Source organism: Equus caballus, chromosome 18 (assembly GCF_041296265.1).
Source record: "Equus caballus isolate H_3958 breed thoroughbred chromosome 18, TB-T2T, whole genome shotgun sequence".
NCBI lineage: Eukaryota > Metazoa > Chordata > Mammalia > Perissodactyla > Equidae > Equus > Equus caballus.
The window spans coordinates 66671580-66692541 of NC_091701.1; the positions used below are offsets into that span (position 1 = coordinate 66671580).

Sequence of the window (20962 nt, forward strand, 5' to 3'; positions counted from 1 at the left end):
GACCCTAATAAAAACTTCGTTATGAGTATTTAACAACAATTTTTAAAGAATGATGCCTAGGTGACACCACAGACAAATTACATCAGAATTTCTGGGGCAGGACTAGGTTTCATTATTTTCTAAAGCACCCCAGGTCGTTCCTATGTGTAGCTAAGATTAACTACTTTTTTATATATAGTAAGGAGAATTTAGTAAAGAGGTTGGTATAAGTAGCTAGAATATACCTTGGGGACATAACTGGCATAAAGTATGTATTAAGGCCAGGTGCTTTATAGTGTTTTCTGGTTTTTGTTTTATACATTGGCACCTGAGCTAATATCTATTGCCAATCTTCTTTTTTTTTATTCTTTTTTCTTCTTCTCCCCAAAGTCCCCCAGTACATAGTTGTGTATTCTAGTTGTAGGTCCTTCTGGTTCTGCTATGTGGGACACTGCCTCAGCATGGCCTTGATGAGCAGTGCTAGGTCCACACCCAGGATCCGAACCAGCAAACCCTGGGCCAAAGAAGCAGAAAGCACGAACTTACCCACTTCTCCACGGGGCTGGCCCCTAAAAATATAGTGTTTTGTATAAGTTGATTTTTATGTGGGTAGGGCTTGAGAGTCTACTTTACAGCTTATTTTGCACAACGGTCATTAAAATGTGGGGGGTTTTTTACCTTTATGAAGTTATTCCTTATTGCCTAGTCTCTCAAACTAAAATCTGAAAGTTTAATTAGAGTTTTTAAATTTTGAGATGTCATTTTGATAATATGAGGAAAAAATTTACCAGGGCAACAACAAGACTTCTCTTTTCTAGTGATACTTCCCAATTGAATTATATCCTCAGTTTGTAAAAATAAAATAATATTATCTGTTTCCAGTCTTCATGGACAACCTCCATTTCTCCCTTCTCACCTCCTAAACCAAGAGCCAGCATACTTCTTCTGAAAAGGGCCAGATGGTAAATATTTTAGGCTTTTCATGACACACAATCTCTATCACAACTACTCAACTCTTAGACTGTAGTGCAAGACCAGTCATAGACAATATTTTAACAAATGGACATGACTGTGTCCAATAAAACTTTATTTTCAAGAGAGAGATGATGTAACTGAACTCAATGGGTTTGTCTCCTGGTTGAGTGCAGAGCCAAAAAGCACAACCAAGGCTGAAGTGGGTGAAGCAATGAAGAACACCAGGGATAGCTCCCAAAGCAGTGTCCTCCCCAAGCCTAGTGCTGGTGGAGACTTTATACAAGAGTGCAAAGGAATATGTTACAATTGTGTAACCACTTGGCTCAATCAGGGTGCATGTGCAGGCTATTAGACAACCAGTTCAATGCAACATGCCATTACAAAAGAAGATCAAGGAATGTGTCATTAAATAACAGGTCCATGGAAACTTCTGGATACTTGGAGCTGGAACAACTTACAGGGGGTCTTGCTGCAACCATGTAAGTTTCACTATGAGAAGGCAACATCTGCAAACCAGAGTGGACAACTTCTGAAAGCCAGCGCATTTAGTTTTCTCCTTGTCTGGAAAACATTTGACAGACCATGTTAGTTATTGATCAGATTCTCACTGACCCTTTCCTTGCCTGGCTCCTCTATTCTCTATTCCCACTTAAATCAGATTTACATTCCTATCACTCCACCAAAACTGCTCTTATCAAGATCCCCAGTGATTTCCATATTGCTAAGTGCAATGGTCAATTCTTTGCCTTCCTGTTATTTAACCTATCAGTCACATTTGACAAAAAAGATCAGTTCTACCTTCATGAAATACTTTCTTCACTTGGCTTTCCTGGCACCATGTTCTCCTGATTTTCCTACACATGTTCTCCTGATTTTCCTACACTGGCCAATCATTTGCTGGTTTCCTTTTCATCTTCCTGATCTCTAAGTTTAAAAGTGCCTCAGACTCAGTCCTCAGACCTCTTCTATTTCCTATCTACACTCACTTCATTGGCGATCTCAGCCAGTCTCATTGCTCCCCCATATCATCTATATGCCAATGACTCCCAAATTTATATCTCCAGCAGAGATTTCTGTCCTCGATTCCAACAGGATATCCAACTACCTATTCAACATCTCCATCTGAATGTCTTATAAGAAGCTCATACCTAGTTCCTAGTAGTCTCCACCCCCCCCTGAATCCGCTACTCCATAATCTTTTCATCATAGTACATGACGATCCCAATATTCAAGTCTCAGTTCTAACCTCTGAAGTCATCTTGTCTCCTATTCTCTTAGATACAATATTTAATGCATCAGAAAATACTATTTGTTTTATCTTCAAAACATATCCAGAATTCAAAATCTCTCACCTCTCTTACTGCCCTAGTCTAACCACCATCATCTCTCAACTACACTACTTCAAGAGACCCCTAACAGGGCTTCAAGCTTCAATCCTTGTCCCCCATCGGTCTCTTATATACAAGTATCACAGTGGTCTTGCTAAAAAGTTAGCTTAGAGACTTTCAGTTCCTGTCAAAACAGAATCAGGACACTCCGCCCTCTCTCTCCCACGAATTACAGCTAAAAACCCTAAACAAAATACAAAGTAAACTAGCAGAGACCTCTGAAAGTTAGATAAGAGTGGGTGCACTAGGTAGAAAAAGATGAGGACTCCATGGAAGGCTTGGTAGCAAGTGACAGAAATGAAGACGCTCTCCCTCTCCTCTACCCCCACCTGGGAGCAGTGGCCCCTGTGAGATGGAGCTCTTTTGATTCTCCTGGCTCCACCCCAGATGAGATCCAACAATGAGGTTACATTTATTCAGCAGCAATAACAATGGTAGTGGCATGCGATATGGCAGTGGAGGCCCCACTACATTCTTTGCCCTCACCACTTTGCCCTAACATAAGCCTAGCTGTAGAAAAGTAGGCAACAATGTGGGAGAAAAAAGTCTGGACTTTCTAACCAGAACATCAAGAAGGGAAGACAATGAAGCCCAAGAATGTAGAGAGTATCACAGAGAAAGGAGCTGGAGAGAGGGATCCTTTAAGTCACAAACTACTGGGCTCACCTCTGAGCTGTGCATGCATACAGCTGAGAATTGGCAGGGCCAAGGCTTTAAGGATTTTAATAGGACCCAGGATCTCCTAACATAATGTCTAGGATAAAATCTGAAATTACTCAACACACAAAACCAGAACCAGAAAAATCTCAGTAATTCTCCAGTGAAAGGCAATCAACAGATGCCAATCCCAAGATGACCCACATATTGGAATTATCAGAAAAAGACTTTAATTGGGTTATAAAACAATCTCCAAAAAGTAAGAAAAATGCTCTTATGAGGAAAGGAAAGATAGAAATTTTTATGAAAGAAATAGAGGCTGTAAAAAAGAACCAAATGGAAATTAACTCAAAATGGATCATAGACTTAAATATTAAGTGTAAAACATAAAACTATAAAACTTTTCATATAAAACACAGGAGAAAATCTTCATAAACTGGGAATAGGTAAAGAGTTCTCAGATGCAACAACAAAAGCATGATCCCTAAAAAAAAAAAAAATTGATAAATTATACTTCACCAAAATTTAAAACTTCAGTTTCATGAAAGACACTGTTAACAGAATGAAAAGACAAGCCACGGTCTGGGAGAAAATACTTACAATTTACATATCTGACAAAGGACTTGTATCCAAAATATATAAAGAAATCTAAACACTCAACAATAAGAAAACAACCAACCAATAAAACAAAGGGTAAAAGATTTGAATACACTGCACCAAAGAGGATATACAAAAAGGAAATAAATACATGAAAAGATGCCCAACATCATCAGTCATCAGTGAAATGACAATAAAAACAATGAAATCCCACTATAAACCTATTATAATGGCTAAAATAAAAAATACTGACAACACCAAGTGCTGACAAGGATGTGAAGCAACTAAAACTTTTATATATTACCGACTGGAATGCAAAATGGTATAGAAACTCTGGAGAAACAGTCTGGTAGTTTCTTAAAAATGGAAACATATGATTTGACTCAGCAATCTCACCTAGAGAAATAAAAATTTACGTTCACTCAAAAACCTACAAATGAGTGTTCAGAGCAGTATTATTCATAATTTCCAAAACTGAGGGAAAATCAAAAACATCCTTCAGCAAAAGAATGAATAAACAAACTGTGGAACACCCATATAACAGAAAACCACTCAGCAGTAAGAAAGAGGAAGCCACTGATCTACACAACAACATGAATCTCAAATGCATTACCCCAGTGAAAGAAGCTAGACTCAAAAGGTCACAAACTATAGAATATTGCTTATATGGCTTTCTGGAAAAGGTAAAGCTGTAAGGACAGAGAACAGATGCTTAATTTAATGTGTCAACTTAACTGGGTCATGGGGTGCCCAGATATTTGGCTAAACATTACTTCCAGGTTTGTCTGCGAGGGTATTTCCAGATGAGACTAGCATTTGAATCTGTGGACTCAGTGAAGCAGACTGCCCTCCCCAATGTGGGTGGGCATCATTCAGGGCCCATTAAAGGCCTAAATAGAACAAAAGGAGGAGGAATGGAGAATTCGTTCCTTCTCTACCTGACTGCCGAGCTGGGACTGCAGTCTTCTGCACTCAGACTGGATTTACACCATGAGCTCCTCTGGTTCTCAGGCCCTCAGACTCAGACTGAATTTCCAGGGCTTTCCAGGGTGTCCAACTTGCAGACTGCAGACTGTGGGAGGTTTCAGTCTCCATAACTGAGTGCACCAATTCCTTTTAATTAATTAATTAATTAATAGATAAATAAATAAACCCTATTGCTTCTGTTTTTCTGGAGAACTCTCAATACAGATTTTGGTACCAAGAGTGAGATGCTGCTGTAACTAATAAATACCTAAAAACGTGGAAGTGGCTTTGGAACTGGATAAGCATAGAGGCTGGAAAAGTTTTAAGATGTGTGCCAGAAAAAGTCAGTATTGCCATGAAGGCATATTTAAAGATGATTCTGGTGAGGACTCACAAAGAAAAGAGGAGAGCTGGAGAGAACCAGGGACCTGTCAGATGCTCAGCTTCCCTTTCCAACAAATAAGCCAAACTTTTCTTGCTTTGTTCTATGAAATGCCTAGGGAAGTATCCCATCACTTAACACCACATGTGGATTGTATCTAGCCACTTCCTATCATCTTCAATATTACATTAATTCTTTCCAGTCTTCCAAACTACTTTAGAAAACTTTGTGTTTTGGTGTTTGAGGGCCAATTAACATATAATATACAAATGTCAGTATAGTAAAGGAAATATTAGACTTGTAGGGGACTGGAATTGGCCACACCAAGATATGTCTCTTTGGCATGAGGATTATTTTGGGCTGGTTACTTTAAAAACTGCAGACAGGAAAGAAACTCTGAAAAGCAGAGTTTACTTACCCTTTGTTAAAAAACATTTACATTGCAAAGGGGTCTCCCTCTCCATACAGGAAGAAGGGGGATGACCTTCTCTCTAGCAACTATTATCAATGCAGAAGGCAAGGACTTAAATCTGCATAGTAACCTGACCCTCGTTTACTGCATTTGTCTGGTAATCTCCCGTAACTGACTCCCCCCACCCCCAATATCCTCCTTTGTCTTTAGCTGAAGATGATATTTAAGGTGGGGGCTTCTGCCATTTTGGCGAGTTGCTCAGCTTGCCTGAGTCTCTGTCATGTATGCACGTTATAAAGTTTTGTTTAATTTTCTCCTGTTATTCTGTCTCATGTAAATTTAATTCATCCTCCAGCCAGGAGAATCCACAGCAGGTAGAGGAAACGTCTTCCTCCCCTACAGACTCAAGTATCATAATTCATTATACTTAACAATTCTTGACAAGTGAAACTCCACATTACAGTCTAAATTTTAAACAATGGACCACCCAACCCTTGCTACCTTTCAGTTGTTGCTCACTGATGCAGTTTTCACAGGCAATTTCACCTCCCTTATGCCATTTCATCAATCCTTTTCCCTCCTGATTTCTTAGAAATCACACTCTCTTAAAATATTCCCTCTCCTTATGGATTTTCCCCAAACTTCAGACTAAAAAACTAAGTTAAATGTTCCCCTTTTTTAACTGCCATTAGTTATTCCTCCTGGTTTCCCCAGTAACAAGTCTCAATTCTACAAAACATTCCCTCAAAATAAAAAAATGCAGATATCCTTTAACCCTGCAATGCCTATTCTAGGAATCTGCCCTACAGCAACACTGTCACAAATTTATGTGTCCTGTAGCACTATCTGCCACTTTAAAAAAATGAAAACGACTAAATATCCACCTTTGAGAGAATGATTTAATCAATTATGGCACATTGACTCTATGAAATACTACCTAGTCATTAAAAAGATGAGATTTGTATACACTACCGTGAAAGCACATAGGGAGAGGAAACAAAAGGATACCCAGTGCACTACATTGAAGAATAATGTTAAGATACACGTATACCTAAAAAAATATCAGGAAGCGTATACATCAAATTTTTAATGCTGGAGACACAAGTGTAAGGGTGTAAGATAGACTGGGACCATTCTAATTATATTTCTGTATTGAATTATTTTACATCAAATCTGTATTAATGTTGAACTTTTAAAATATGTTTTTTATGTGCACAACTTTACCAAACACATATTCATCAGGTTAAACCTAAACCTCCTCAGAGAAAACTATTCTCTCACATTACTATTTTATTCTCTTCAGCACACAATCTGTAACTATTTTGTTAAACATTTTTATCTTCCCTCCCATGGAAGGTAACAGAGCAGGGATCACGTCTGTCTCGCATAGTGTCTCACGTATAGAAAGTTCCCAATAATTATTCGCCTCCAGAAAGACTGAAGGGATGTAGTAAATTTTAACACATCAAGGAGTGACACGTATAAAGCAGATCTCTCTCCTGTTCCTGTTAGAGTTAAGCAGTCGGTGACTCTTTACCCTTAGCAGCGGTACAGACCTGGCTCAAAGGGGCATCGGTACAGGTTTACTGAATGAATAAAGACAAGCACTCCCTAATATACATGGACCACGAAAATTATACACATAACTTTATACAAATGAATGGTGACAGAAGCATAAACATTCTCTGAGCTCAGGGCTTCCTAACCCACTGGCACCGTAGACTAATCGAGGAAGCTAAAACCAAGGCAACACGCACAAATCAACGAGTCGCAAACCAGGGAGCAGCGGCCCGGAGCTTGGCCGGGTGGGGCTGAATGTCAACTCCGCCCGAGCAGCTCCGGAGAGACAGGGATGCACCAGAACCCCGGAGTAGGTGCCACTGGTCCAAAGGGAAAAGCAAGGCTCTCGGAGCTGCGGAGATTCTGTAGGAACGTATACTGTGCTCAGAGGACGAGGACAAAGTGACGGCTAACGAGAGGAACAAACAGCTGTGTAAAAAGTAGAAGGCTACCTTTCCACCCGAGAAACCAGTTGGCACGAGACACTGACGTCATCTCGCAGCGCCCGAATATCACAGCTACGACAAAGGAGAGGAGAGGCGGGGCGGGGCGCGGCGGGGTTCAGGTCACGTGACACATCATGAGCCTCCTTTCCCTTCTGGCGGAAGAGGCTATACAGTCAGACTGACAAGGCCAGGGAGAAACTTATCTGTACTAAATAAGAGTTCAGAGGCATTTAGTATAAATTCATTGTCTCTATGTCTCTGTTTCGCTTTTACCTTTTTCACGTGTATCCTAATTTGACGTTGCCCGAACGAAAGATGGCGGCAAAGGCTCTGGGTCCTACCATCGAGACCGCGGCCTAGAGGAGCCCGTGCGTGGGTTCTGCCGTCCGGGACGAGCGCCCTCCCACCCGGCCTCCGTAAAGGAAGTTTTGGGCGGGGCCCGCGGGCGCGAGGTTTTGCGTCTGCGCGAAGATGGTGGAGCAGGAGAGAGTCCGCGTGGTTCGTTGTGGCGGCAGCGAGTTGAACTTTAGGAGAGCGGTGTTCTCTGCGGATTCTAAGTATGGGGCCACCAGGCGTTGTCGACCGGGCCGAGGGTGGTCTCTCCCCGGGGCCGCGGGGAAGAACTGTCAGGCGCGTCGGGACTCGCTCGGGGGCGGATCTTGGCTCGGGAAAGGGTGCATGCGGGCACCCCCGGGCACGCGGGACGGAGCGGGTGTCTGCGTGCTGTGTGAGGAGGGAGATACCCCTCAGGCCCGTGGCACTGCACCCTGGGGCGCGCGTCCCCTCCCCAGACTGTCACCTGCTGGTAGATTGAGGGGCCCCGGGGGGCGGGCCCACGTGTCTAGAATCGGCTGGGCGTTGGGACGGCTGGAAGATGGTCCAGGCGTGGATGTGTACGCCACTGCAGTCGCACTACCCCGAGGCCCATCCTTCTTTCGGACGGAGTCGTGAGTTGGGATTACTGAACGATTCAAGATTTCGCTTTCTCCACACTGTCCTGTCTACCAGAAAGGCATTTCAGCAACCTTTTTGGAGCTTTGCGTGGAAACCGTTAGATTCTGTGCGGGGTGAAAACATATAGAAGTCGTGGCCCCTCCTCAGGAGTTCATGTAGCTGAAAACCAAACTACTCCCTGGGTTCGAAACCTGGTTCTTTCATTGTGACATTTGCAAGTTTCTTAATCTCTGCCTCACTTGCCTCGTCTATAAAACAGGAGTAACATTTAGTAATTCATCTCATAGGGTTGTTGAGGATTAAATGCTTTAGTATATGTCGAGTGCGGAAAGCAGTGCCTGGCGCTTAATGACTCAGTGTATTTTGGCTATCATCATCATTTCTATATTGTCAGCATCACCTAGAAGTGACACGTTGTAGAAAGACAAGGTTTTCAAATCATTTAAGGGTAGAGTGACACTTATTGAAAAGCCTTTCTATCTTGGAAGAGTGGAGATAATATTTTAAGAAAGTTTGTGTCCCCCATAATATCTTGCTTCTGAGTGTATGGCAGAGAGTTATTGAATGCATGTGTGACTGAAGGAGCTTTGATAAATTGCCTTAGAGGCAAAAAAAAAGGGAATGGTTGATCTTTCCAGTAAAGAGGTCTTGTTGATATTCATTTTAATGAATTAGAGGGAAAAACTGAAACTAAAAGAGGTTGCCAAAGTTCTGCCACTTTGGACTTATATCTAGGTATCCAGTTTCTTCCAACAGTGTACTGTTTGTACATCTTATTCATTGTATTGAGATCCACACTGTTTCATTTGCTAAGTTCTACAATTCATTTTTAAGTATTTGTCAGCTATGTATTATTTATAATAAGCTGAGGTGACAAAAACTAAGACAATTCCAGCTTTGATCCTACCTTCAAGAGCTTACAGTCTAGAGAGGAAAAGAAAATTCTCAGTAGCAGATATACTTTGGGAGTTCATAAGAAGGAGAAGGAACATCAGACTTGTATGGATGGGAAAGGTTGCTGAGGAAGTGACATTTAGGCTAGGCCTAGACAGGTGGGTGATATTCTGACTAGGAGATGTGGACAGAAGGCATTCTGTAGGGGGCACAGTGTAAGCAAGAGGAGTACAATCCTGCTTATATTGAATAGACTGGTATAGTTAGCTGGTAGGAATGGTATATGAAGAGAGCTAGTGGGAAATGAGACTGGAAAGGGAACTTGGAGCCAGTTCTTGGTTGTTTGGTCCAAAGAGAGCGTATTTTTTTATTCTCTAGATAAGGGTGGAGGGGGTAACATGATTATTTCTTCAAGAATATTAATCTGAAAACTATGTATAAAACTATATGACGTGTTGGATAGATGAGAGGTGAGTAGGCTAGCATGCTCAAGGTACCCTGATGGCACAGAAGAGGGAGGGACATAGTCAAAGTTTCCCTTCAGTAGTAGGATCTTGCAAGACTAACTGGAATGATATTGGGGGAGGGCATCCAGGCACAGTGAGTGTCTGGAAGGGTAGGGGGTGGGAGGGGTGTCATGGACATGGGTCAGTATCACTGCAGCATAAGGTAGAGGGAAGTGGTGGGAGAAGAGTGTGGAAGAGTAGAGACCAGGGCTTAGAAGGCTGATCAGGCATCCGAGCAGAAATGCTTGACCTGAACTAAGATAATATTGAAGATGAAGAGAAAAGACAGACTTTGAAAGTAATCTAGCATTTCAATGAATGAGAAGAAGACGTTGAGTTCACTTTGGGGCTTGCTGAAGTTTGAGGTACTTGTAAAACAACCAGGTGGACGTAGTAAGTAGGAGGTAGAAATTCAGAACTGAAGTTTGGGGAACTTGGTGAAGATTTAGAGAGATGGACCTTTCTTGGTCATCTATATAGAAGCTAATGATTAAAACCAGTTCTCCAGCAAATTAGCAGGATTATAAGGAACTCATCAAGGATTTGAATGTTATCTAAAAAGTGCCACTAGGGGTTAGCTAGTTTATACAAAGAAGAATAAGGTAATTTATTTTATCTCAAGGAGCTTATTAAGAAAGCTGAAATTGTAAATAAAATGACAGAATCGTGGAATTTTAGCAGCTTCTTCTTGGTCACTAGGTCCTGTTGGAACCAGGGTAGAAACTCTGTTCTGCCTGCTTGTGATGGTGGTTAGGAGAGGCGGGTGTGCGTGACAGCTCCTGGAGTTCCTGTAGCAGATGTTACTGACTCCCGGTCCAGCACAGTTTGCATCACATCCTATTACCTCCTACAGTTATGTGGTGCTGTGCATTATAGTATTAGGTTGCTAGCATATAGAAAACTAAAACAATGGATCATTCTTACCTCTTTGATTCCTAAATTATCACAAAGGTAATGTTCCTGACTCTAAATAGTTTTCCCTTGCAGATCATTCTGGATACTGCTTCTGTAATAATTTTCCTAAAGTGTTACTACTGTCATAACATTGTTACCCTAACCCTTATTTTTCAGTCTTGCTCAGAGCCCTGTAACAGTCTTCTGTTTCCTTCCTTAACTACAGCTCTTCTCTGACCTACAGGGACTTCCCTGACCTCGCTCAGCTCTGTTTATCCAATTGAGTTTCCTCATAGTACCCTTTGTGCACACTTTGCTTGTTAGACACCTACATTCCCTGTCTCTTGTAGGTACCATGTTAATTATTATTTCCTTGCTTTTGCTTATGTTGCTATTCTTTTCCCTTCCCAGCCCTTAAATCATGCATCCTTCAGAGCTCCGTTTAAATACAGGTTTCTACTTGAGAGCATCCCTAGCTTCTTACTTCTCCACTTTGTCAACAAAGGTGACTGAGTCTTGTGTGACAGGCATTGTGGTGGGTGCTCTAGATGCATTCCTCTTGGCGGGGTCTAGGTGTATCCTGATTTTATGGAAGCATTTATTGAGTGTTTTCTGTGTGTGCTAAGCTTGCATTTACATGCATTGTCTCATTTAGTCCTCATAGTAACCCTATGAGGAAGTGTTATCTGCCTTTTACAGTGGAGAACAGTGAGGTTTAGGAGGCTTAAGGAAATTCTCCAACGTCGTTCAGCTAGTATGTGGTAAAGCTGGCATTCGAACCCATTTCTGTCTCACTTCTTAAAAATACATTCTTTTCTACCATACCATATTTCTATTAGTATTTAAAATTAGTAAACACACAGTTCCTCCCCGCGAGCTCACAGTCTGCAGAGGGAAGTCCTTCATTATGCCCTGTGGCAAGTGCTGTAATAGTTAAGCCCACTGTCCTGTGGAAGCACATTAGGGTGGGTGCTGATCTGGAATGAAGATGAGGGAAGGCTTACCTTGAGCTGAATCTATCTTAAAGAAGTAGTCGGAAAGAAGGAGTGTTCTATGTAGAAGCAGAATGTGCAAAAGCGTGGAGAGAGTTTCCTTTAGGGGCTTGCATTCAAATGAAGAGAAAGGAAATTCCTTTCCTTTGGGGAAGGACATCAGAGTCCGTTAGGGGAGTTTTCTTGGCAAACAGTACCCCCTCGCCCACACTATCAAGGAAACACTGCCTGAAGGACCTGTTAATACTGATGGGATGCATCAGGGCTCAAGTGGGGCTGTTGGAGTTGTGAAGTACTTGATACCGTGTTAAAGTGAAAAGGTGGTTCCGGTCAGACTGGGATAGTGAGTTTGGATCACATCCTGAAGGCAGTAGGAAAACATTGACAGACTTTAGTTTAATTCATTCTTTACGTAAGGAAGTGATGTGGTCAGTTTTGTAAATGGTCTGTTATGTGTGACAGACGAATTGAAGGGCCACACCTGGAGACTGTAGGAAGCACATAAGAGTGGTCCGGGCTGGAGATGTTAAGACTGAACTACAGCACTCATGGGAATGGAGAGGAGGATCCAGCCAGAGGGGAAACCATATATCTCAGATGCTTCGCTACTTGTACTTTCTTGGTCTCTTAGACAGTTGGCCACAACCAGGCCCTGACCTCCTCCTAGCTAAAGCAGTTACAAGATGCATCCTGATTTCAGAGAGGTGAACCTGTGAAAAATCAAGTATCTTAGAATTGATAAAATAGCGTAGGAGCAAGTCAACATCAGAAGACTGACTCTTATTATTTTGTAATAATTTTTTATTGGTTCAGTTTATCCAGTTGGTTTATAAAATCTTTGAGGATCAGGCAAATTCTATTCAACAGACTTGGTCATTGAGAATCAAAGATAAATTAAGGCCTTTGCCCTGTAGGGGCTTAGGGCCAGTTAAGGGAGGTGGATATAACATAAACAAGTAATTTGAACACAGTGTGAAAAGTATTAGGATCAAGTCAAGCACAGGGTGCTTTGGGAGCACAGAGAAGATGTACAGCCTAAGGATTCTGTGGTTTCGTACCTTCTACACTGTATGGAAAAACACCGTGGTAGATACATATAATGCTAGACATAATGGGCACAAAGTAAACATGTTTTATTTGATAGATACTAAAAGTTTTATATTTCTGAGCTTTGTCCTGTAGTTACATCTATTGTGAAAATTGTCAGAGGACTAGTACCCCACCTTAACTAATTTTAATAATTTAATAGCCTCTGCTTTGTGGAATAAAGCCACAAATGCAGAAAGACAAAAGCAGAACCAGCATTTCAGCAACAAGAAAAAGAACTGTCACAAAGTCTTCGTAATTTGCTATACAAGAGACCTCACCGACTAGACAGAACCTTTGACTTAGTGTTTGTAAGCTGGTGTCCCCAGTGAACAATGGAGAGTTGGGGATGTGGGAAGACATTGCTGTTAGCAGAACCACTGAAGAGTAGTAGTGGATAGTAAGTGAATACATAGCACACAATTTTGAGTATACAGTTCTTAAACTATTGTTTTGAAAGAAACCTCTGTTGGAAGTTAAAATTATTTTCATGGACAATAAAAAGATTATACTGTCTATGGAGCATAAAACTTTTCTCTTATTTCCAGGTATATCTTCTGTGTCTCTGGAGACTTTGTTAAAGTTTATAGCACAGCTACAGAAGAATGTGTACACATATTGCAAGGGCACAGAAATCTGGTGACTGGCATCCAACTCAACCCCAACAACCATCTACAGGTGTCAAAATGATTTATACTGAATATTTTAATATTGACTTTGTTGTGAGAAAATTATGAATTGAATTTGGCTGGGAAACTTTCCAGGTTATAATCAGGAAAATATGTTGATTTTCTGATTCAGGGTATTTTTCACTTACTTTTAGCTATTAAAATAGGGGCACAGCCTAGAACTACATTGCTCATGGTACGCTCTGTGAACCAGTTGTTTCACACGATGCTAATAGTTGTTACTTGAAAGAAGCATTCTTGGCTGTATGAGTTTCTGAAATTCAGCAGTAAGCACAGTTAAATGAATTTCTTGATTGCAGTTTTTCTCAGATCTCTTTATATGCATTGTGAATATCCAAAATGGATATATAGTATGTGTTCTTTCTCCAACTTATATGCCCTTGAATCCTTTGGTTTTTGGAACACATTTGTGAAAAGGTTGGCTGAGAGGTATTGATTTAGTAGGTCTGTTCTTTCACAGGTGAGGCTCTTTAGTGTTAATGCAGGTGTTACCTAATCTTAAGGCCAGTTTCCAGATAAGAGGAAGGGCTTCTTTAGTCTAGATTGACCAGTTAATTTCAGGACAAATTTAGGAATCGAGTTTAGTCCCAGCTTCCTCACTGCCCTCACAAAGCAGCTCTTGTTTCTCAGAATTCAAGAATAATAAAATGTCATTTTAATCCTGTCCTTAAGTTTCAGCATCTACGAAAGAGTTATCTCAAAAACATTCTACTCTTGCTGTAGTTTTTGATGAAGTTCCATTTTTCTGGATTAATCACAACCAACTTAGAAGTTATTGCTTGATATGAGAATGGATTTGCATTGCCACCCAGTGTGTTATCACAAAGGAAGTGAGGCATAAAGCAACAGTGATCTTTCCTTTCTAAAATTCAGTGAGCTTCTCTTGAAAATCAAAGTTAAGTAGCTTTTCTGCAGGATCCAAGCACGTATTTTTTTTTTCCTGAGGAAGATTTGCCCTGAGCTAACATCTGTGCTAGTTGTCTTCTCTTTTGTACGTGGGACACAACAACAGCATGGCTGCTGACGAGTGGTGCAGGTCCGTGCCCGAGAACTGAACCCGGGCCACCAAAGCGGAGTGCACTGAACTTAACTACTAGGCCACGGGGCTGGCCCCCAAGCACTCATTGTTTCCTTGCCGTCTTCTGAGGGTTTGAGAAAACAGTTTATTGTTACATGTAGCATTTGAATGTCTTTGATAGCAAAAATATCCTTTCATTAAAATTGGAATTTATGAAGTCTATATGACTTTTATAGCAAAACAAAAAACAACATATACATTGTGTAAAAGATCTATTTCTGGTGACCGAAAGTTAAAATTAGAGGAGGGCTGTGTTATCTACAGGTTTGATTGAGGTAGTGGGCAGTGCAGATGCTCTGGACTTCAGAGTCACAGTATTTGTGAATTAACCATTGTTTTGACAGTGATTATGTGTTTGCCTTGTCATATTTTACTAATCAATGTTCATGATTCTTATGTTATATGTAGTAGTTATGATATTTTCTACTTTAATTCTTTTACTTGGGTAGATACTTTCTTACTTCATCATTTTTTATTTCTATTCTCTGATTCCATGTCCCCATTGGCAGAAATCTTAAAATTACCACTTTCATTCAAAAACCTTAAAATTCTTTATAAACATTATAAGCAAAGTGTTTTCACAATAACAGCAACAAAAAACCCAAAACTAAGTCCACTGGGATAAAAATAAAAATACGGGGCCCGGCCAGCCTGGTGGCGCAGCGGTTAAGTTCTCACGTTCCGCTTCTCGGCGGCCCAGGGTTTGCTGGTTCGGATCCCGGGTGCGGACATGGCACCACTTGGCAAAAGCCATGCTGTGGTAGGCATCCCACATATAAAGTGGAGGAAGATGGGCATGGATGTTAGCTCAGGGCCAATCTTCCTCAGCAAAAGGAGGAGGATTGGCAGCAGTTAGCTCAGAGCTGATCTTCCTCAAAAAAAAATAAAAATACATGTTGCTGAGGCCTTATGATGTTACCAAAGTATGGTCCACAGACCAGTGCCGTAAGCTATTTGTCATCAGTCTGCAATGAGATAAGGATAGAAATTGAGTGTCCCAAAACTTAGAGCACTTTGACACTGCCACAGCATCCAAGTGCATAATAACTTCTATTGTATATTACAAAAGTATTAGTCTTTGATGGGTTGAGAATTAAAAAAAAAACCAAGACGGTCTCAGATCATTTGAGAAGCACTCCTTTAATACCCATGTAAGATGAACACGGTTCTGCTGTTAAAACTGACCAGACTCTGGGAGAAATAGCAAAAGCTCTTAAGTGCTTTTCACAATTCAGTACGTTACCATCTGCCTCTTGAAGATAGAGGGTTGACTTTCCCCCCCATTTTGCTGAAAATTTGAAATTGATGGATCTGCTTCCTCAAAAGAGCTATGATAAGATTGTCTCTTTTGCAAAAACAGTATAAGTAAATGACCCCACTTCTTTAAGGCCAGCAATGAATTAATAAACAGAAAATGTCTTCGGTATCAGCATGGAATGACTCAGTGGCTGTCTTAATGGAGCTCTGTTTTTTAATCAATTTTGTACTGTTTTTACCCTTTTAGTTATATTCTTGTTCCTTTGATGGCACAATTAAACTGTGGGACTATGTGGATGGCATTTTGATAAAGGTACGTGGATTGATCTTTCATTTTCGTTATGTGAAAGGGAATGACAACATAATTACAGATATATTGATCCTTTCCGTAAGGCATAATCTTTAGACAGCCTTCCTACACAAGTTTTGCAAGTCACACACCATAAAAGAAAGACAAATTTGACTAACTTCTAACAAAAAGATGAGCAATAAAACGGAAGAAAATGTTTGTAAGAGATATTATCCCTAATGTACAAAAAAATCCCCAAAAACCAATAAAGAAAAAACTAATAACCCAGTGGAAAAAATTGGCATAGGGTAGGAATATATAATACTCAGGAAAAAAAACAGCACCCAGTAAACATAAAGAGATAGTTAACCTCATTAATAATTAAGGAAATGTAATTTTAAACAAATGAGACAGGATTTTCCTCTATCAGTTTAGCCAAATTGCAGATTTAGAAAAAAATCTAGTGATAGGTAAAGTGTAATGTAAAATGTAGTTTAAAGATAGCATGAAGTGAAGAGAACTGACACTTTTGTTCAAAGTCAATGAGAGTAAAACTGAAAGTGAAAAAATAACTTTTTCTCCAGCAGTCTCACCTTTAGAAATCTCTTATTGAATTAATGGCACGTGTATATAGTTCTCACATCATTGTTTATGGGAGAAAAAAATTGAATATAACCTTGATGTCAGTTAAAATTTGGTATTCATTCAATAGAGTACTATACAACCATTAAAAAGAAACAGGAAGACCTATATGTACTAACTTGAAAAGTTATTCAACAAATATGTATTGAGTATCTTCTATAGGCCAGATACTCTTCTGATGTTGGGGATACAGCAGTGAGCAAAATGGATAAAAACACCCCTACTCTTTATGGAACTTATGTTCTAGTTGGGGCAGGGGTCGGGGGATGGCAGGCAGACAGTAAACAGTAGGATCCTTTTTATCTTTCAGACTTTCATAGTTGGACATAAACTTCATGCCCTCTTTACTGTTGCTCGTGCTGAAGATTCTGTCTTTGTTACAATAAATAAAGAAAAACCAGGTATAGTATAAATAATTTGTTTTGTATAGCATTGAGTGGCTCCTTACATTTTAGTTTCTCAAAATTTAACATTTTGGATTTAGTCTAAAGTTAGCAGTTTTTGGAGTTGGTATTAAATTGCTTTCATTGTTATTACATTCGTTTTGAGGAGGCTTCATATCGCTTCTGAACTATGCAGTGAGGGAATGATTACTTTATATATGGTTGTAACCAGGAGACTGCAGGGCTCCAATTTTAACGCTATTTTGCAGAGGTTGGCTAGAATTTGTCTTCCTACTGAACTTAATCTGTCATTCTTAAGCATCACTGTTATTGCACCCATCCTTGAATGGTATTCTCTTTTGTTGATCTTGAATCTGTCAGAAATGGTATAGAAAACAGATTGATACTAGTGTGATAATAGTATGACTAAATCATTGTGTTTTCATTATCACTGGAACATCATTCCATTGAAATTGCCGTGTTTCAGAGCATTTTAGAATTCCTGGGGTGTCTTCAGTAGTTAAAAATAATTATCCTTTAGCAGAGAATTTCATACATCAGAACATTGACGTGAAAGATAGATCCAAAGAATTATTCTAATTCCAAAATTCAAAACTCCTGCTGCACCCTGTGGTGTCTTCTATAAAATATAGTTGTATTCGGTCTGTAAAGTTTAAAGCAACTATAAGATGGTTACTGGCAGTCAGCTAGACTGGCTCACAGCTCATTAGCTAAGTGAATTTTTCCCGTAGTGGTTGGTTGGTTGGTTTTTGTTAGAGATCGTGGACTTTTAAGTTATCTTAGAATAGTCAAAACTGTGAAAGCTAAATCTGATTTTTTAGGCAAAACTCATTTGGTGCCCAGTCTTTGATGAGTAGTATTTCATCTATCAAAAGTATGACGTGAGGGCCAGCCCCAGCACTAGTTCAGCACGCTGCACTTTGGCAGCCCGGGTTCAGTTCCTGGGCACCGACCTACACCACTAGTGTCGTCTATCAGTGATAGATGACGTGCTCATCAATGCTCTGGCGGTGACCCACATACGAAATAGAGGAAGATTGGCAACAGACGTTAGCTCAGGGCAAATCTTCCTCAGCAGAAAAAAAAAAAAGTGACATGAAGCAATAAAAATCAGTAAGTTTAGTTTTCTTATGTGGCCCATAAATCACCTCTAAAGGACATTCCAAAAAATGTCTGGAAATGATAACATTCTTAAAATAATTGTCACCTTGCCAGATGACTTAATACTCTTCAATATTTAGGTTCTGTTCTGTATATGAATATGTGAATTCTTAATGTCTATCCACATACTTACAAAAAATGCAGATTCTTAATGTCCCTAACTGAGAAGTGATGCACTAGGTCTAAGATTTAGTCTAGGAATCTGCCTTTTTCATATCTCTCCGGCTGATTCTACTCATCACTCACATTTAGTAACCACTCTGTACTTACCCACGATTCCTCAATTGGAAGGATAGTTTCCAATAGCTGTAGCAGAACTTTTTATCCATATGACTGAGACCAGTAACTCTCTGGCTTACTGGCTGCACGTTAGAATCACTCCAAGGAACTTAAAATGTAGGATTCTCTGTAGTGTGACCCTGACTATTTACTTACGTATTCCCTAGTTGAGTCTAATGTGCAAGCCAGATTAGAAAACTGATCTTGGAAGGAGTCCCTGTGACTAGCGTCTCATAAAATGCATATAAATGTATCTCTTCTCTTCATTTATTTCATCTTTGTTCCACAGCCCAAAACCAGAGTGTCTGGTAGAAAATTGTATAAATCCTATTAGTATGTTTCTCTGGTTTAAAAACAAATTAATCTTTTATTTACATGGTATCTGTATAGTATCATTTCTTGATTATGTGTAATTAATTCATTCAACAGCTAATTGAAGACCTACCCTGTGCCAGATACTATTCTGGTTGCAGAGAATAGAACAGACAGTAAATCTCAACAGTAAGCCCACTGGATCAGTCATACGATACAATAAGATAGAAGGTGTTTTAGAGAAAAATATAGTAGGAGAGGGGGATAGGCAACATTGGAGAAATACGTATTAAGTAAGTGGTCAGGGAAAGTTCTGAGAGGAAGAAGAAGCTGTGCAGCTGTATTGGAAAAGCATATTCTAGAGCATTTCCTGGTGTGCTCAAGGAATAGCAGGGAGGCTGGATTGGAGTTAGCCAAGCCAAGGAAGAATAGATAGTATAGAGCTTTGTAGGCCATTGGAAGGACTTTGGTTTTTACTATGAGTAGGTAAAAAGCCATTGAGGAGTTTTGAGCAGAAGAGTGGCATGATCTGACTTAGTCGTAATAGAATCACTGGCATCTTTGTTGAGAATAGACTAAAGGGACATGCCATGCAAGTAGGGAGAAGGTTTAAGGGGCCATTGCTCCTAACATAGAATATGAAACGTGATCATGGCTTTAGATAGTTGGTAGTGGCAGAAGTGGTGAGAAACGATTGAATTCTGGATATCTTTTGAAGATACAACCAACAGAATTTGCTGATGGTTTGATGTGGGATATGATAGAAGTCAGACAACTCAACGATTTAGTTTAACAAGCTGGGTTAATGGTGGTGCCATTTCCTACGAGGGTCAAATGGGGAAAGACTAAGTTTGAAAAGGGAAATCAAGAGTTCAGGGTTTGGGCATGTAAAGTTTGAGATGACTGAGAAGGCCAGAAGAATCAAGAGTTCAGGGCATATAATAAGCAGGCTGGAAAACAGGAAAGTGGTAGATCAATGTGTTACAGAATTTTATATTCATTATAAAGCCTAGGAGGATAAAGAGATAGCATAGTAAAATATAACTATTTCCCCTTGGGGAGAAATTTTTAAATGGAATGTAAAGAGAAGAGCATGTCAATGTTACAGAAAAGGAGATTTATCCTACGAGTGTGTGACAAGCCTATAGCATTTCAGAAAGCTCTCTCAGGGTTTTTGCCTTTGGCTGCTCAGTTCACCAGCATATCATATTCCATCTCCATTTTAAAGGTCAGCTTAATACTTTGTAATGTAGAATGCACCAGTAAGATAAATTGTCTTCTATTTCTACATGTACAGAGCATGAATATATATGAGTTGTGGAATTAGAACTTCCATTAAAATTTGTGTATTCAAATGAAGAGTCCAACTTTAAGGTACATTTTGTTCAAGATAGCCTAGAATAATTATCTTGGCATCCAGTCAATTCTAGAGTACTAATTAACAGTTTTATATGAATAAACACGCATCTTCACTTTCTTTAGAGAAGGTTTATATTAATATAGCTTCCTTTGGCTAGATATATTTCAGCTGGTTTCAGTGAAACTGCCAAAATCATCAAGCCAAGAAATAGAGTCTAAGGAGCTTTCCTTTGTTTTGGATTACATAAACCAGTCACCCAAGTACATCGCCTTTGGAAATGAGGTAAAATTTGTTTTGTTGGTTTTCTTTTTTGTGCATAAAATCTCTTTCTTACAGTCTTTCCTTTGAGAATTTTATGTTATAGTGATTTAATATTGCTTTAAGTTACAATAGTTTTGTTAGTAACTAAGAAGTCTGTTTCATTGCTTTAGCATGTATTTATGGTGTAGATTTTTTAGGACCATCTTAATTTTGTATGAACTGTCTTATTGCTCTTCTAAACCCTCTAATTGTTCCAAAAATATCAGTGTTTTGGCATTTGTATCATATTTCTTAGCCTGTCCCATGTAAAAGCCACTCAAATCCTTTCATTTTAGATTATGTGTCTTTAAAAAATATGACCTCCTTGTCCATAATTAATATGTCCATTATAGAAAATTTGGAAATTAAAAATAAAGTGAAGAAATGAAATCTCACCAGTGATAATATTTAAGGAATCTCTTTCTAGACTTTTTCCTAAACATACGTAAAAGAATTTTTCCCAAACTGAATTAGTATCCTAAGGCTTTTTACCTTTTTTTCAC

At 39.6% G+C, this 20962-nt stretch overlaps 2 protein-coding genes across 7 annotated transcripts in view; one reads left to right on the plus strand and one right to left on the minus strand.

The window, feature by feature from the left end:
- Positions 1-7428, minus strand: part of COL5A2 (collagen type V alpha 2 chain) — a 400743-nt gene extending 393315 nt beyond the window's left edge. For 2 of the 6 annotated variants that reach the window (XM_070241402.1, XM_070241401.1), the window contains exons 1-2: positions 7369-7418; positions 1413-1515 (exon numbers count right to left, since the gene is read on the minus strand). The gene's annotated coding sequence lies outside the window, so the exon portion shown is untranslated. Of the gene's footprint in view, positions 1-1412; positions 1516-7368 lie in introns of all 6 variants that reach the window. The other 4 variants (XM_070241400.1, XM_070241403.1, XM_070241405.1 and 1 more) reach the window with 3 other exon arrangements.
- A 13-nt stretch (positions 7429-7441) lies between these two features.
- Positions 7442-20962, plus strand: part of WDR75 (WD repeat domain 75) — a 32394-nt gene continuing 18873 nt past the window's right edge. Inside the window, exons 1-5 of the mRNA XM_023622183.2 lie at positions 7442-7919; positions 13237-13366; positions 15960-16025; positions 16954-17044; positions 20317-20441. Coding sequence (XP_023477951.2) covers positions 7834-7919; positions 13237-13366; positions 15960-16025; positions 16954-17044; positions 20317-20441 — 498 coding nt within the window. The 5' untranslated portion in view covers positions 7442-7833. The remainder of the gene's footprint in view (positions 7920-13236; positions 13367-15959; positions 16026-16953; positions 17045-20316; positions 20442-20962) is intronic.